General features: G+C 38.8%; 1 protein-coding gene across 3 annotated transcripts in view; it reads left to right on the top strand.

The window, feature by feature from the left end:
- WWP1 (WW domain containing E3 ubiquitin protein ligase 1) overlaps positions 1–15,898 on the top strand; it is an 87,815-nt gene extending 71,917 nt beyond the window's left edge. For all 3 annotated transcript variants that reach the window (XM_072410964.1, XM_072410965.1, XM_072410966.1), the window contains exons 14-24: positions 2,387–2,459; positions 2,685–2,756; positions 5,501–5,589; positions 6,377–6,536; positions 7,595–7,728; positions 8,958–9,098; positions 11,165–11,285; positions 13,528–13,632; positions 14,342–14,438; positions 14,522–14,594; positions 14,957–15,898. In XM_072410964.1, the coding sequence (XP_072267065.1) occupies positions 2,387–2,459; positions 2,685–2,756; positions 5,501–5,589; positions 6,377–6,536; positions 7,595–7,728; positions 8,958–9,098; positions 11,165–11,285; positions 13,528–13,632; positions 14,342–14,438; positions 14,522–14,594; positions 14,957–15,056 (1,165 nt within the window). In that variant the 3' untranslated portion in view covers positions 15,057–15,898. The remainder of the gene's footprint in view (positions 1–2,386; positions 2,460–2,684; positions 2,757–5,500; positions 5,590–6,376; positions 6,537–7,594; positions 7,729–8,957; positions 9,099–11,164; positions 11,286–13,527; positions 13,633–14,341; positions 14,439–14,521; positions 14,595–14,956) is intronic.
- The last annotated feature ends 702 nt before the right edge of the window (positions 15,899–16,600 follow it).

The raw sequence follows: 16,600 nt of genomic DNA, 5'->3' as shown, positions 1-16,600 counted from the left end.
TGCGCATGCCCGGCTGCCCTGTCACCAGGCAGCTGCGCATGGCATGCAGGGCATGCTGTGTGACTTGGTGTTGTGTACTCTCTGCAGGGCTGTCACTAGGCAGTTATAGGGAAGGTCTGAACAAGTGCAAATCCTACCTCTAATAAAGCAGATACATTGTGATAGAGTGACGAATTGCAGTTGTGATTGTTGCAGAAAAGTTATGACGGAAACGTTCTTATGACAATATTTCTGTACTTACAAGAATAAGAACCAGCTTTCTCATGTTCCGTTTTCCTGTGAAGAATATACATTGTACATGTATATATCTTTTTCTATCCTAATGACATATTTTATTTATCTTTGGCTCATTCAGTCCGTTGCTTCATTTCACACCAGTGTTTTCACTATCCCTTTTTGAAAAAACAAAAACTGCTAATGATAGCTTTGTAAAGAGACATTTTATTTGTGCTTTATTGTTAAGAGTGTACAGACGGTGCACAGAGGGAAAGTCTGTTTTCATGATTTTATTTTTCCTTTTTTAAAGAAAACCAGTAATAGCAGAAACATGTAGGCCCCCATGTGAATCAAATGGCCTGATTTTGAAATTATTTGCTAAAGCTCAGATTGCACAAATGTTTGTTTTTTTTGGTTGGGAGATTGCCTTACCCTCCGCTCCTGTTTTGTTTGTACTTATGTACAGCCTTGTGAATCGTGTGAAATAAAGGCTCACAAGAAAAGATACTGCTGTGCTCAGACAGCTCTGAAAACCCCGTGCAATGGGTGCCCCATGTAATAGGTTTTTCATTGGATTAGATTTATTAGTAATTTCTTCTGCAGTGGCAATGGGGCATTTGGTTGGTGTTCTGGTTTTTCCTTGGTTATTGCAAGTTCTTCAACTGTCCTAATGGTTACTATATAGGCCTTGACATGACCTTGTCTAATCAGAGAGAGTTGTTTCTGTGTTATGCAATAAAAGGTCATTGGGGACACAGTGTCACCCAGCAGCTGATGTATGATGTGAAGCTGAAAGTTTGCTCACCTTTACTATTTGTTTCTCTGCCACATCTACATCAAGTCAGTGAACAAGAAGCGGCATCCTTGTTGCTGGAACTGCTGTATAATGTATACTCTATATATAGTCTATTATATACATTAGCAGAGCAAGGATTCATAATATTTTATGTTGTATTCGGGGTAAAAAAGGATGATCTCCTTATAAAATAATCCTGTCACCTAAAGTATATGTAAACCCTTACACTTAACTTATTAACACCCCTTGTTTTTTTTGTTTTGTTTTTTTAAGCAAACCATTTAAAGCATTATGTTGTATCTGGTAAATGGTGAAGGATACCTGCCAGAACCCTTGTGCATTTCAGTGTTTTCTCGAACAGTATCAGCCTTTCCTAGTTAACATCTGTAAACTACGGAACCCTGTTAAAGAAAGAGTGAGGTGTTGGTGGTTCTAGATCTTCCTGTTATGTGCTGCCTCAGTAAAGCTGTGTGTTACTATCCGGATCACCAGGGAGAAGGCCTGAAATTAATCCATCCACCACCACTTTAAGATCCTTCTAATGTCACTTCCAACACAGGTTTCATTTTTTACTGGTTTATATAACATCTGCTGTGAGATGGAGTTTCAGTTTAATTTTGTAACCGCTAGTTAGAAAGCTGCAAGGATGAGTTCTTGCAATTTAGTTGTGGTTATCCCAAGAGACTTGAGGTCATTTTAGAGTCATGTGAGTGGCAGGGTTCTGCCACCAGCTCACAGTCCTAAGCCCTCACTTTAAGTGAATAGAAGTGGGTAAGAACCAAATTTTGCAAGCAGCTACACACAGCTGTGGCTGGTGACAAGTTGCTGTTGACTGCACAGTTCCTGTTGGAAGATTCTTGCTGCAGCTGGGTGCAAAAGTGGTTACCTGTGGTGTGGTTTGGCACTCCTGGGCACACAGCAGAAGTTTGCTTTATGCCTGGAAGAAGCCACATTTACAGTTGTCCACTGCAGGTGTGAAAGAGCCCTGAAGAGTCCATCGGGTGTCCTTAAGGTATCCATAGTAAATAAAATGTTTTTGAAAGAATGACTGCTTTAGATGAAGAAACAGTATAGCTGCACCAGATGAATAGTGAAGGGACTGTGTAACTTCTCTGTAAACATTGAAGGAACTACGGAATTGCTTTGGTTGAACACTACAAAAACTGTCTGACTGTTGTGTTTGAACAGTGAAGCACATATAGAACTACTCTGATCAGATTGTGAACTATGTAATTGAATATTCTCAATTAGAATGATATGGTAGTTATGTTTAATTGTGTGGCCTTAGGACTTTGAGCACACTGGCCTATGTGGATTATATTTGCAAAAATGCAAAAACTAACTCCCCCCCCCCCCTTCCTTTATCCTTTGCAGAACGAAAGGACCTCAGATTGCCTATGAACGCAGTTTTCGGTGGAAGCTTGCCCACTTTCGGTATTTATGTCAGGTAATCATTTTTGTCCAAAAGGTTTAGGATTACAAATTTTAAGAAACTAGATAACAGAATGATGCTTTTCTGGGAAAGAACTGGTACTGGAAGGTGCTGGCGCTGATAAGAAAGACATCCATCTTGTATTCCTGTCTATTAGTCAGGCTATTTAAACATGCTTTTCTGTCTGCATCTGTCCTATAGGACTCTCTCATGCTGACTTGACTCTGCACTTTTTTACAGTCTAATGCATTGCCAAGCCACGTCAAGATAACCGTGTCCAGGCAGACGCTATTTGAAGACTCCTTTCAACAGGTAAATCAGCAGTCCCTTTATACATTGGGCATCAATCGGAAAGAATAAAACTTCTAATCAGGAAGTGACTTTTTTTATCATTTCCATTTTGGGTAATTTTGCTCTACCTAGTAGATAAAAATTAGGCAATGTAAAAGAATGCCAAATGTTTATAATAAAGTAAAAAGACTTGAGAGACAAATTCAGCAGGATATGTATTTAAAAAAGGTTTTACACCATTCGTATGCTCCGCTGGATTTTTAAAAAAACTGGGTGGGAAGAAACTGTAGGTGGTAGTGCCGGGTGGTCCACCCGACTAAAAAGGACTGAGGAGAACACATGCTGCAAATTATTCAACAGAATAAAATGAGCCAGTCTGGCATATTGTTAATTTGGCTGTACAGCAAATCAGCTAATAGACTTAATAGAAACAAGACTGGTTTGTCATTCACAGCAAAGCCAAGGTTTAGCACATCTAGAAAACACAATTTAGGAATCATTATGCATTGGAGTTCTGGGTGGGTGATTATAAATATTGTAACTTCAGAACAAAAGACAGAATATAAAAGTATATATGGGACCAAAACCTTTGTTTCTTCATTTGAATAGTTTCTCTAGTAATATTAATGGGTTACTGTACTTAGACTATACTCGTATAGATACTGATATCCACTGCTTTCAATCTGTATTAGGTAGTACATATGGAACTCTTTATCTAAGATGTATCAATAGGAATATATCTATGGTACATCTTGCTATGTCCCCCTCTCCAAAGTCTGGAGCTCTACTAGGTGTCAGGCTTACTTTTGCCCTACAGTCCCTTGGACAACAATTGGAGCTGGGTCTTCTTTGGAAAGTAGGTCAGGTAAATTACCAAGTAACAAGCCACTTGAAGGATCAGAGCTGGGTACAGAGTGATCATAGTAGCTATAGTTAATCATTGGCACTTCCCACTTATGAAGTGTCATTTACATTTTAAATATAGGTTGAGAGCAAATGATAACTGTAAATTGTAAGTACAGTTATACCATAAAATACCTGTCAAAATAGTTTTTCCCCATCTGTGTTCCATCAAGTATTTTCTTTTTACTTCCTGTCCTGTAATTACAATAGGGAATCATGCAAGTATTCCACCCAAGATTTCCCTCTAAATGTATTATTATTATACAGTATTTTTTAGCGCAGACATATTACGCAGTGCTGTACAAAGTCCACCTTCTAAGGGTCTCACAATCCAATGTCCCCTACCATAGTCCCTACCATGTCATTGACATAGTCTAAGGTCAATGTTAGAGGGAAGCCAATTAACCTAACTGCATGTTTTTGGCATGTGGGAGGAAAACCGGAATACCCAGGTGAAACCCATGCAAACACAGTGAGAACCTGCAAACTCCATGCAGATAGTGTCCTGGCAAAGATTCGAACCTGGGACCCAAGACTGCAAAGGCCAGAGTGCTAACCTCTGAGCCACAGTGCTGCCCATTGTGCTTTTATTTTCATAGTACAGATCAGTGCTGGATTGAAAAGCATTATAAATAGGTTTAAATTCTGTATCCTGCAGGTATTGTACAGCGTTTACTTTTGTAGATAATATCCCAAATAGAGCATTGTACATGTCTTATGTTTATGGAGGCCTGCAAGGCTAGGTATAATAGTGCATATGAGAAGAAAGGTGAACACTGGCAGTTTAAAAATAAAGGAATACCATAGTTGCATCTTCTGGTTCAGTAGGTGCTCTTCTTTGCCATTTCTGTTAATATTGCACTAAGGAAAGCACACACTTTGTTTTTAGGGACTTCCAACACAATGTGGGGCCATTACATCATTAAATCCATTTACAGTAGATATGAATGTCCTTGGCACTGATCAAACACTGATCATTTCTACCTAGTTTATGAATAATTGTCCTCATGCTGACCAGATTAGCACTGACAGCTGGCAATGTTTGTAGTGTGTGACAGGAAGGTCATTGCCATGTAAAGTGAGACAAAGTAGCTAGGAATTTTTGCTGCATTTTGAGTTTTGGTTAGCAGCTTTCCAAGGACTATTCCACATTAAAGGATCAGCTAATATTTTTGTTAAAGTGCCACATTTAAACACAAAAATTGGGGCATAATAAAGAAATTCTCTGATGCCCTCTTATTATATCTTTAACTTACTTATTTCCAATGCTACTTTGTGGCTTTTTCTGTCTTTGTACTGCACCAGTCTGGAAGTGGGTAGTGCTTATTTTATTCCTGTATATATATTGTATATGGTGTTTGGAGGTTGCTTAAAATAGCCTTGGAATTACAATGCCATGTAAAAACATGTGGCCACCATGTCAAGGACTGTTAAGCTGTATATATATATATATATATTATTTAACCTTTAGATAGCCTTTAAAAACACCGGTGTGGGAAACCTTTGTTACCTGGCACCTATCCAGTTCTTGAGCACCCTATTGCCTCTCACCTGTTAGCATCTCTGCCTGGGGTGTCATTGTGGACAGTGCTGCAAAGGAGGTGTACATAGATGTTTTATTGCCAGGAACAAGCACCACTTACAGAGAAGTAGGCAGTGGGCCTTGGCTGAAGCGCATGACCGGTATGCTGAGAGTCCCCCTTTTTATTTCCTTGGTGTAACCTTCCCAAAAAAACCAAAACAAAATAAATAATTTAATATCAGCAAGTATCTAACTTTGGAAAGGCAAGACTAAGTGTGTGAACACGCAATGAAAAAAAAAAGGTTAGACCACTAATTCTTGTGTTTTTTTTTCTGTATAGATTATGGCATTAAAGCCTTATGATTTAAGAAGAAGATTGTATGTAATGTTCCGAGGGGAAGAAGGCTTGGATTATGGAGGATTGGCCAGGTAATATTTTTCCTTGTGTCCGGTACTTGATAAGAAGTTTCACTTTTCTTGTTGAAGGATTCTCAGTTAGGAATAGGACGACCCAGCAAGGAATGTGTCACAACTCAGTGTAAGATCAGTTAGTCCTTAAGCCTGTAAAAAATTCTGCCTTAGTTTGACTAAAGTTACCCAATTGAAAAATAAAAATTATTCACTCACACTTAATTTGCAAATGACAATATCAGGGTTTGTTGAATACACAGACATTATTATTGTACACAGCTCAAGCATGAGGTACAAGTGGCTATTTTATGCTAGTTCATAGCTGAGCACTACATTTTCAGTTAAACAAAGCAAACAAAAAAAATTACTACAGGACACAGACAAAGCTAATTAGTCACACTATAACTTAACAAAGTAGAGCTTTTTATTTATCAGTTTGGTTAGCGTGCTTAACTCCTGTAAGGTTTTTACATCTGACCGTATGTGAGGGCTTTATCCTCCTTGTCCTGGTAACTGTGATAGAAAAATCACAGCTGTCCCCTGAACAAAAGATGAGAAGAAATCCTCCAATGGGGCTTTAGGACCTTACTTTATCTAATGTAAAAAGTTTGGATGTATAAATATAAATTTATATATATACTATTTTTTTTTTTTTTTTAGTGCTACTATTTGCACTAAGAGTATGTTGTGGCTGCTCCCCTCATCCATAGTCCCAAACATATATTCCCAGAGTGCACATTGTTTAGGTCTTTAGTGCTTTCACACCTGAAACTCAGACTGTGGTTCTTTTAATCCCTCATTTCAGGGAATGGTTCTTCCTGCTCTCTCATGAAGTGCTTAATCCAATGTACTGTTTGTTTGAATATGCGGGCAAGAGCAATTATTGTCTACAGATCAACCCAGCCTCTACCATCAACCCCGATCATCTCTCTTACTTCTGCTTCATTGGACGCTTCATTGCCATGGTGAGTTCTCACTTTCCGGATGTGGCCCCATCACATCAGGATGTACAAGAAGGAAAATTTCTCCTATTGAATAATTAGTTAGAATACAGTTTTTTATCTTGTGTCTGTGAGCAAGAAAAATAACTAACGTTATTGGCCATTCGGTTTCACAGTTCACAGTTAATTAGCCAAAAGCCTATTGTAGTCTGAAAAAACATAAATTGACCCTGTTAACAGATAATGGAAGCTGTATGTATTCATATACGTGTATTTGTAACAAAATGGCTGGCAGTCTCGCTTGATTTATATTCACACTGAGAGCTCTCATGTCTCTCCCCTTACAAGTTTCCACTAAGACTTATTTTTTAATCTTCAGACCTGACCCATATACTAGTACTGATAGGGTAGAACCATAAAGAAAAAAAAAAAAAAAATATATATATATATATATATATATATATATATATATATATAATAATTTAATCCATAGTTTTCCTTTTTATGCCTATGCAGTATGTTACTCTCACACTCTTTTTCAGTAATTTAGTAGCAGAACAATAAGTTATTTCTGAAATGAGGTATACATTATTGCGTTTGTGAAAGTGCTGCTTTGTGCGAACATCTGGCAGCAATATGGCATAAAGCTTAATCTTGTTCTTGCAAACTGTGCCTCGCCTCTTTGCATTCAAGCAGCAGCTCACATTCATTGCTGCAGCTGTCAGAGAGGAGAGATTATACTGCAGGAGGGAGTCATAAAATCTATTGGCTCTCATACTGAAGGTATGCGGTTGGACATAAGATAATAACTCTGAGGCTGGTAATGCACAGCTATGAGAAAGAGGTGCACTTGTTTCACCACCCTGTACATTATAACAACATAAAAAATTTAGCTGACTTAAAAATAGTAAAGCAAAGAAGGGTAGGATTTTTGTATAGTAGCCATTCAGAATTTTTTAAAATGGAAGCAAAATATTTTTTAATCTGCCTAACACCCCAATGCTACCTTAGCTTTAGTTTACTGGAAAATCCCATGGTGAATATTGCCATATAGTAGTGGCGATGTCTGTTTTCCTTTCCAGGCTCTGTTTCACGGTAAATTCATCGATACAGGCTTTTCTCTACCATTCTACAAGCGCATGTTAAGCAAGAAACTTACCATCAAAGACCTGGAGTCTATTGATCCTGAATTCTATAACTCACTTATATGGATCAGGTGAGTGAAATGTGTACAGCTGTGTTGTAAAAGTGAAACATGTGTGGTGCGTGGTCTGTAATCTGATGTCTGCATTGCATTTTAGGATCTGGGGATAACACTTTATATAATTGTGTAGCTCAAATGTAGAGCAATGACAAGTATTCAGTGATATTTGATGGCAGACAAGACAGCAGACAACTAGAACAGCTTTAATGAAATCAAATGTGTCCTATAGTAGAATAAACGTAGTTAAGATATGAGTGCCTATTCCAGCAGTTTTCAACAATAAACAAATCAAATTAATGCAGCCACCACTTCTTAGAAGTTGGAGTCTGCAATATATTACATGAATGGTCTTGGACAGGGGTGTCAAACTCAAATACACAGAGGGACAAAATTAAAAACAGACCAAGTTGTGGGCCAAACTTGAAATTTATTGAAAAAATTGAGGAAGTTTTTCCTTCTCATTAGATATAAAACATTTTCATATGGAAACAAAGAGGTTTTGCTTAACATTCAATCTGAAACAAGCTATATTAGAGAAATTTTACTGCATGATAGAAAAATAAAAAGACCACAATAAGCTATGCAGAAGAGAAATCTTTTGGATTTTGTTTAGTGTGACAAAACTTTCACTTTGGTGTAATCTGCATGGTTGTCAGTTGTATAAAAGGGTAAGTAGTCTTGTTTCTTCTTGTTGTTTTTTTTTTTAATTGATTTACTTTGCCAGAGAATGCAATGTGAAACCAAATTAATTGCTGCATTCATTTGGTTTCACATTGCATTCTCTCGCACAATTCTCAGGCTTACATGTCGGTATAAACTCAGCGGGGTCCACGCATAGGCTGCCATTCAATAGACACGAGTGATGCCGCTACTACAATTCCCGGCATTACTTGCGTCTATAAAATGCGGAGCCACACATGGGCAGAGAGGCCGCTGGTCTATAGACGTGAGTGATGTCCGGAATAGTAGTAAATGCATCACTCGCGTCTATAGAACAGCAACTTAATATGAATTGCAGCTAGCCGGCTGTTACTACAGATTGCAGTAGCGGCGGGCCAGCTGCAATTCATATTAGGAGTTCTTTTGGGGGCGAAAAAAAGGACGTTGCGGGCCAGAGTTTGACACCCCTGCTATTGGATTTAAATTTATTTTAAAATTTTGTTTTGTCATTTCTCTTGTGTATTTTAAAGTGCAGACTATTTATATGTTCATTTTTTTTTTTTTTTGCATGTTTTTTTCAGAGACAATAACATTGAAGAATGTAATTTGGAGATGTACTTTTCTGTGGATATGGAGATACTGGGAAAAGTCACATCCCATGATCTCAAGCCTGAAGGATCCAACATTCTTGTTACTGAGGAGAACAAGGAAGAATATATTGGGTAAGACCAGCATACATATTTTACAGTGTGTAACTGATTACATCTTGCAATACTGTATGGCGTACATTGTGCATTGTTTTCAGTCACACATGACTGGTAGACTTGCAGCGAGAGAGAGAGAATCTATAGAGCACAACCATTGTGCAGGAAGAAAAGACAACCTGCAACTGAAAACTAGAAGTAGAAACATGAACACATTGATCTTAATTATGTTAGGCTGATTACTTTGATATAAAAAAAAAGGATTATAGTTTATCTTTTCCTAATCCTTTTGGGAGAATTTTAATTCTTTCTGCCCACATGAAAGCTGGACAGTGAATGGAAAGAGTAGTTGTCATGGACAGGAAGACACAGGCTGTACATTTTGTTTTTGCAGACTGTCCACACTGATTTCATAATACTTCCTGTGTGCTAAAATGAGGATGTCATATACCCAAATGTGAGGCATTGCTCAGATAATCTCTGCTGAAAGGTATTGGGGCACTGCCAATCTGAAGTGCTGTTTGAGCTCTAATACTTCCTATCTATGGAGATCAGATGACCATTTTGGCCACAAGATATTTATTCATCTAGGGCAGCAGTCCTCAACCACGAACCACTAAAATCACCGGCTCCTGACTGCGCATGCGCAAGGGGGCTGGGTGTCAGAAGGAGAAACCTCCCCCATAGTGACATCATAATGACATAACCCCGCCCACTTTCCCATTGCAGATCTGAGCCTACTTCCCCAAGCCTGAGATTTGCACGGGGGACGTGGTCTACCGCTCTGGTCGGTGCACCCCACCAGCGGAGTCCTTCTCCTGACCCCGCACGGGGGGGCACCTGCCAGAGCCGCTGATCTAGGGATCAGGTTTCTTTTTTAAAGTGTATAGATTTATTACACTGCACTATTTTCATGGATCCTAGGATGAGTCGCATGCTGAAAGAATCTATTCTGCAGTTACCCATTTCATTTTTTTTTTTAAATTTGAAGTTTTATTTGATGAATTTAACATCAGTTCAAAATAACATAGAACAATAGTAGGTTAACAACCAGAAATCTAAAAAACAGTATCAAGGAGTGCTGTTAACAAAGAGTGGCAGCCAATAACATTTAACACACAGATAACATCCACAGGGTTGCCACCCATAAGGATGGAAGTTGGTATTGGGATTTACTGCAAAACCCAAGACTTGTGTACAATCCTTTGTGATGCCGTCTCTAGTTTGGCCCTATTCCCTATATTGTTGTGTGAAGATGCTATAGCTGTATTATGTGCGGCTTACCTGTACATCATGAGGTGCCCAGGACATCTACCACAGAAAGAGTATGTGGCGTGCGTACGTGGCAAAGTTAGAGTGCTCTGCTCCCAAAGGGTTTGTGTGTTTCTGCTGATGGTTGTCTGTATTTGTTAACCAACGACAAACAAAAACATACTGGTAGGTAACTGGTTTCCACCCAGGTTACTGCTAATTTTTCTGCATTGTGGTTAGGAAACTAGATTGTAAGCTTCCACAGGGCAACTAAATTAAATGGACTACATCAGTGTTCCTTAACCAGGGTTCATCCAGAGGTTACTAGGGGTTCCCTGAGAAATTTGTACCTCTCAGGTCAGAGGCATCCTTCCCACTGACCCCTGCTATATGTATTATAGTATTTATAACGGGTTCCCTAAGACCTGACCATTACTTCAAGGGTTCCCCTCTGTTAAAAAGTCTGGCCTGCATACTGTATGAAGCACTGTGGATTTTGTCAGATTTATATAAACCACCATATAAAAACCACTTGTGGTGTGCAGGTCCTCGTGAATCAGTCACATTCTTTTCAAATGTCTATTTAGTTTGTATAACTGCAGTTGTGGACAGCCGACTGACGTTTCTACAGACATCTGTAGCAATATTTATCACATAATATGCAAATATATAACACACATAAGTGGTCAAGTGTGTTTTTAAATTAGTACAGTGCAGTCCCCAAGATATATGAATATAAAAAAAAAATATTTGTTTCTGCTTCTGTTTTGCTGTGACAATCTGAGAAATTTCTCTTAATGTATTTACTGAACCTGTTTCATCTCTCCTCATAGGCTGATGGCTGAATGGAGATTCTCACGAGGGGTGGAAGAACAAACCAAAGCATTTCTGGATGGCTTTAATGCCGTAGTCCCTCTGCAGTGGCTGCAGTATTTTGATGAAAAAGAGTTAGAGGTTCGACTTGTACAAATGTACATATTTACTTATATATTTGTGTTTCTGGGGCCAGGATTGTAAAATGCCAATGTAGTTTTATTGTTGTTATGTGTAGCAATGTCTTTCCAGGTTATGGATGGGGAGTCCTTGAATAGTATTTTGAGGGGCGCAGAAAAATAAACCAGAAAAGCTGTACCCTCCCCAATACGGAACTTAGTGTTTTCACACACAGTATCAAATATATACTGTGTACATTTTAATCTTAAATAGTTTTGTTGTTGTTTGAAAAAGTTATTTTTCTATACAAATCAACAAAACCCATTATAAACAAAACTTTTTAAAAAATTCTGCCGGTAAAAATGTTTGGTCATTTGTCTCTGGACAGACCAATTAGTTTGTTACTGAGGGGCAAATTTGTTACATTGCAGGGAACTTGGTTGTTGTTGATAGGAAGGTGAAACTCCTCCATTCTGGAACCTTTAGATTTTTAGCTGTTGCTGGACGGTCACCTGACCTGGGAAAGTCTGAGACCCCCAATGAAGTGAGGTCCCACCCACCACAGTCCTGCCCAATATTAGGAAGAATGTGATGTTCTGAGATCTGAAGAGTGCATGCGCTAATTTGAAAAATGGAGCCTGTATGTGCTACAAAAAATGTAGTTTAGTGACAACCTCTGTTCACAGGCTTTTGTTATGCAGGTTTCACTTCAACATACAAAGTCTATGAGAATGCGGGAGGTCTGCTGCAGGATAAATGCTTCTGTCATTAAATTCTGGTTGATCTCATACTAAAGCCAGCAATTTAAGCCTATGAACACAGGATCTAAACTAAGAGAATCTGTAATCTGCCAACTTCTGACTGGTTCTAAAAAAAAACAACTAGCCTGGTTGGTGTTCTGATTCTCTGAATTCTGAATCTGCTGAATCACTGACCCAAAATGAGTATTCAGCTCAGGTGTTCAGCTAATAGTCACACATTTAGTGTTCTCCCAAGCCTCTTTTAGCTGGGCAGACCACCCGGCACTTTTCAGTAACCACCCGGCTGTTTTAGGCTGCTGCCTGTCTAGTTTCTTCGCACCCGGCTCATCAACTTCACGTCAAGTCAATTAGCATTTTTTAGAATAAATTCAGCAATGGCTGTTTACATATTTCCTCAGTATGTGTCCCTTTTAAACAGTTTCTGGTCGCTTTACCAGAACCGGAAGTTGTCATTGATATCTGGGGAGTTGTCAAAGACCCAGTTATCCCACATTGGCATGTGTATATATATATCATAGTGGAATGGAGGTATAAACCCAACATTCCTATATGTGTGTAAGAAAATACCAGATAATGTTGTATGTCATTGTAGGGGAGCTTTCTGCACCCACAAATAACATATCTGTGAATAAGGTAGGGGCTGTTGGGTTCTGAATGTATAGTCCATGTCACCCGCAATAACATCCATTAATGAGTGCATCTATTTCAAAATAGATTCAGTTTTTTTGGTTGGCTGTCCCTTTTAGGTTTACAGACCTATGAATGAAATAATTACTTATTTATTTCTTAGCTTTAGCAGGTTATACCTCCAAATGTTTCCATGTTTATAATATACAAAAAGATTATTTAAATTAAGACACGAATCATGGCATTGTGGTACTTCTGAATTTTTGTAGCTCATGAAAGCACAACGTGTTAAGTGTCTGAGCCACATTCTGACCATTGTAATGTGTTGATCAGTTTGTACATTTCAATCTTTTCTGTGAACAAAGATGCTGTTCTCATGCTCCTAGTCATGCACATGTGGAAGAACACTTTTTATTTAACTGTTTTTTTTAACTTTATTGCTTTTAGGGAAAAAAAGTGTGAGAACTGTTGGCCAATATAAATGCAGGAACCCAGAGGTGTCCTCACATACCTACAGCATCTCTTATTAACTCCGATCATAGCTGCTTGTTGGGCCATTCTAAACGGGCAAAATTAAACACCTCTTGTTCTTTTAATATTACGATAGACATCTTCTTCTTAGCCATTGGGAATGTTTATGGCAAGAGGGCATTGACTAATCGTCTCCATTTCATAACAGTTTTCACATTCGACTATAATAGAAGAGAATATGAGATGGTGCCAGAACTTTATACCTGATATTCCTTTTTTTGTTATCCTATACCTGTGTTAGTTTTATATATATTCAGAAAAATCGTGTTTATAAAGATATGTCAGAGCTTAATGCTGCCCTACCCCAAAAGTACATTGTTAAGAGATTTTTGTCCATTTTGCAGGTGATGCTCTGTGGGATGCAGGAAGTGGACCTGTCAGACTGGCAACGGAACACCGTGTATCGCCATTACACCAGAAACAGCAAGCAGATCATCTGGTTCTGGCAGGTAATTCACACTTTTCTCAAATATTTATTTTATTGTTCTGACAGCGGTACTATAGCCAGCAGGCTTTTATTAACAGATCCATATGGGTCTGCAGTAACCATTATTGGCTCACCCTGGTCAGGAAGCATGAAAACCTTTATGTTGCATACAAGTTTGCTGCCTAGGGCTTCTGTTTTGCTTCCTGACATTGCAGGATTGTCCCAGCCCTTCATCTTAGGAACCGGGTGTCTTTATGTTCCTGTTTATTCAGAAAGTGCTCCGGTCGTTCCTCCACTGCAGAGAAATCAAAGTATATGAGGCATAACACAGAAACTGATAGACAAGAGGCACTGTTGGGTTGGAAGGAATGAGAAGAATATATAAAACTTTACATAAAGACAAAGGAATATCTATAGCAACTTTGAATAACAGCTATGTGCTAATTTTGATAATAATGTTATACTTAGGGCGACAATGTGCTAAGTTAAAGTGACCGCATTGTATTATCTGCAGCTGTTACAACATTAAAATCACTTTCCTAGCAGCCACTCCTCATCATTATGACTGATGCCAAAACCTGAATCCTATTTTACACCGCCGTGATCCTTTACTAAATTGTTACAATTCATGGACATCCTCCTGTATTTTCAGATGTTAGTCATACAGGTACACCGCCCTGTTATAGTGCACAACTCATTCTTTTCTTATTTATTTATTTTTTTTATTGTAGTTTGTGAAGGAGATGGACAATGAAGTCCGCCTGCGTTTGCTGCAGTTTGTCACCGGCACCTGCCGCTTGCCGCTTGGTGGATTTGCTGAGCTAATGGGTAATTGTTGTCCCACCATTACAAAAAAACAACACAAGTACAGGAAATATGTAATCAGTAATAACTTTTGTGTGTCACTACAGGAAGCAACGGTCCTCAGAAGTTCTGCATTGAGAAAGTCGGTAAGGAGACCTGGCTGCCTAGAAGTCATACATGGTAAGAAGTAAACTTGTAATGTCATTTAATAATGGGGAAGTCTTGGCTCTTGCCCTTTTTTTGCTCACCTCATCCTGTATCTCTCTCTGCCTCCCTCTCTTCTATCTGTCAGATATTACTGCATAGTCCACTTAGTCAAAACCTTTAGCAATAGCACAGTACAGAAGAGGGGTTCCTGGTGGCTTGCGGGGCTCTTCTGAGGTGCCAATACTTATAGGTGTAGCAATGTGAAATGAGCAGCGTTGTACTAGAAGCAGCCTGGCTGGACAGTAATCATTGGCAATAAGCTTTCATCTGAGCATCATCCACACTGAGTACTGCAATGCAGCTCCTCACCCCCATCTCACTTTTCTCTCCCACAGCTTCAATCGCCTGGATTTACCACCCTACAAAAGCTATGAACAGCTGAAAGAGAAGCTGCTTTTTGCCATTGAAGAAACCGAAGGTTTTGGCCAAGAATGAAAAAATCTGCCATACGTGGCAGAGAAAAGAGCTATTATGGACATGTGTTTTATGCCCAGCCAAGTAAAATTGCACACTCAACTTGTATATATGCTGTTTAGTCTGTACAGTGATCTTTCTGAAACTAATGCGTAGATATTTCTGTTCTTCCACATAGATATGCAAAACACTTTAGCCTTTTCTATTTTTATTTATTTTCCCTTCAAATGACTGAATAGAAAAAAAAAATTAACTTTAATTTTAAATGCTGACTGAAGACTTTATTTTAAAATTTATATATCTATGTGTATGTATGGAGAACTCTAGTTTTATAGAGTTTCATGTATACAGAACATCACAGAGCCATTTGAGGAGGCCTGGACATGCTTTATCCTATTCACAAACAGTGGGCGTTCCATAGAACATCTTCGACCTCAAATGTTTGTTGCATGGCTGCCAACCAAGCTGTGGAAGGCTAATGCCAAAAATATAAGATGTACAAGAAAAAAACTGCTGCTGGCTTTTTAAGATGGCGGAATCTGCACAGTTCTGCCCATTTCATTTATTTCAGTGTGGTAGCCAATAAATCTTTTTATTTACTGAACGGTGAAATTGTAGCCAAGGCAGAGACTGGAGCCTCTACTTGCATAGTTAGTTTTGTTATGATTCTTAACCTTTAATACAGGGGTGTCATTGGCACGTTGTTCAGTGATTGTAACCCAGAGCTGAAAGTATTAGACAGAGAACAATCGGTGTGTGGTGCCACAGGCAGGCTTTTAGTATCAAGACAGGAAATGTCTTGTGTGAAGATTCAAAGTACATTGCATACTTTTCAAAACAAGACAAATAAATTTTTAACCTGATCCGCTATTGTTTCCTTGTACTTTTTTTTACATGAATCTTTCAGTGATGTTTTCAAATATATAACACCAGGACATTCACTATGCGTGGTACAGGGGGCCTATCCAACACCAGGGATCCTCAGAGAATAAACTATGCATGGTAAAGGGGGGTATCCATCTTGTGCACAGTCTGAGGCTTGGTGGGCACCGTGTATGATTGAATAATGAAACTTTTCCCAGCTTAGGACTGAGATTTCTGAGCTTTTGGTTTGGTGTCACAGCATTGCAGACACTTGGGGAGATGCCATGCTCCATTCTACTTGATAATCACATAGTATTTGGCTGTATCCTGGCTGACTGACAGGCTTAAAGATTCATCTATAGTGCCAGCAATGCCAGATTAGCCTTCAGCACTGCTGTCAGAGATCACTGACCTGATCACATCGTAATAGGACACTACTAATGATATTAAAGAGTCATCATATAAAGGCACCGGGGTTGTGAGGACATTCTGTATATTTAACTGTAAACAGAAAGGAGGACAACACCCTATTGCAGGTATTTAATTCCCGAGAGGAGGGGTGATGATAATTCCTAAATGTATTTTACATTGAAAACCCTCATGTTCCTGAATATCTGCTGATGCAGAAAGTTTAGTAAGTTTCTACACAGCGGTCAGTCAGTAATTTTCAGCATGGTTATAGGAAGAGTACGGGGACCAGA

The sequence above is a fragment of the Pyxicephalus adspersus genome, chromosome 5, assembly GCF_032062135.1.
Source record: "Pyxicephalus adspersus chromosome 5, UCB_Pads_2.0, whole genome shotgun sequence".
In the NCBI taxonomy this organism is placed as follows: domain Eukaryota; kingdom Metazoa; phylum Chordata; class Amphibia; order Anura; family Pyxicephalidae; genus Pyxicephalus; species Pyxicephalus adspersus.
This window is presented reverse-complemented; position numbering and strand designations above follow the sequence as displayed.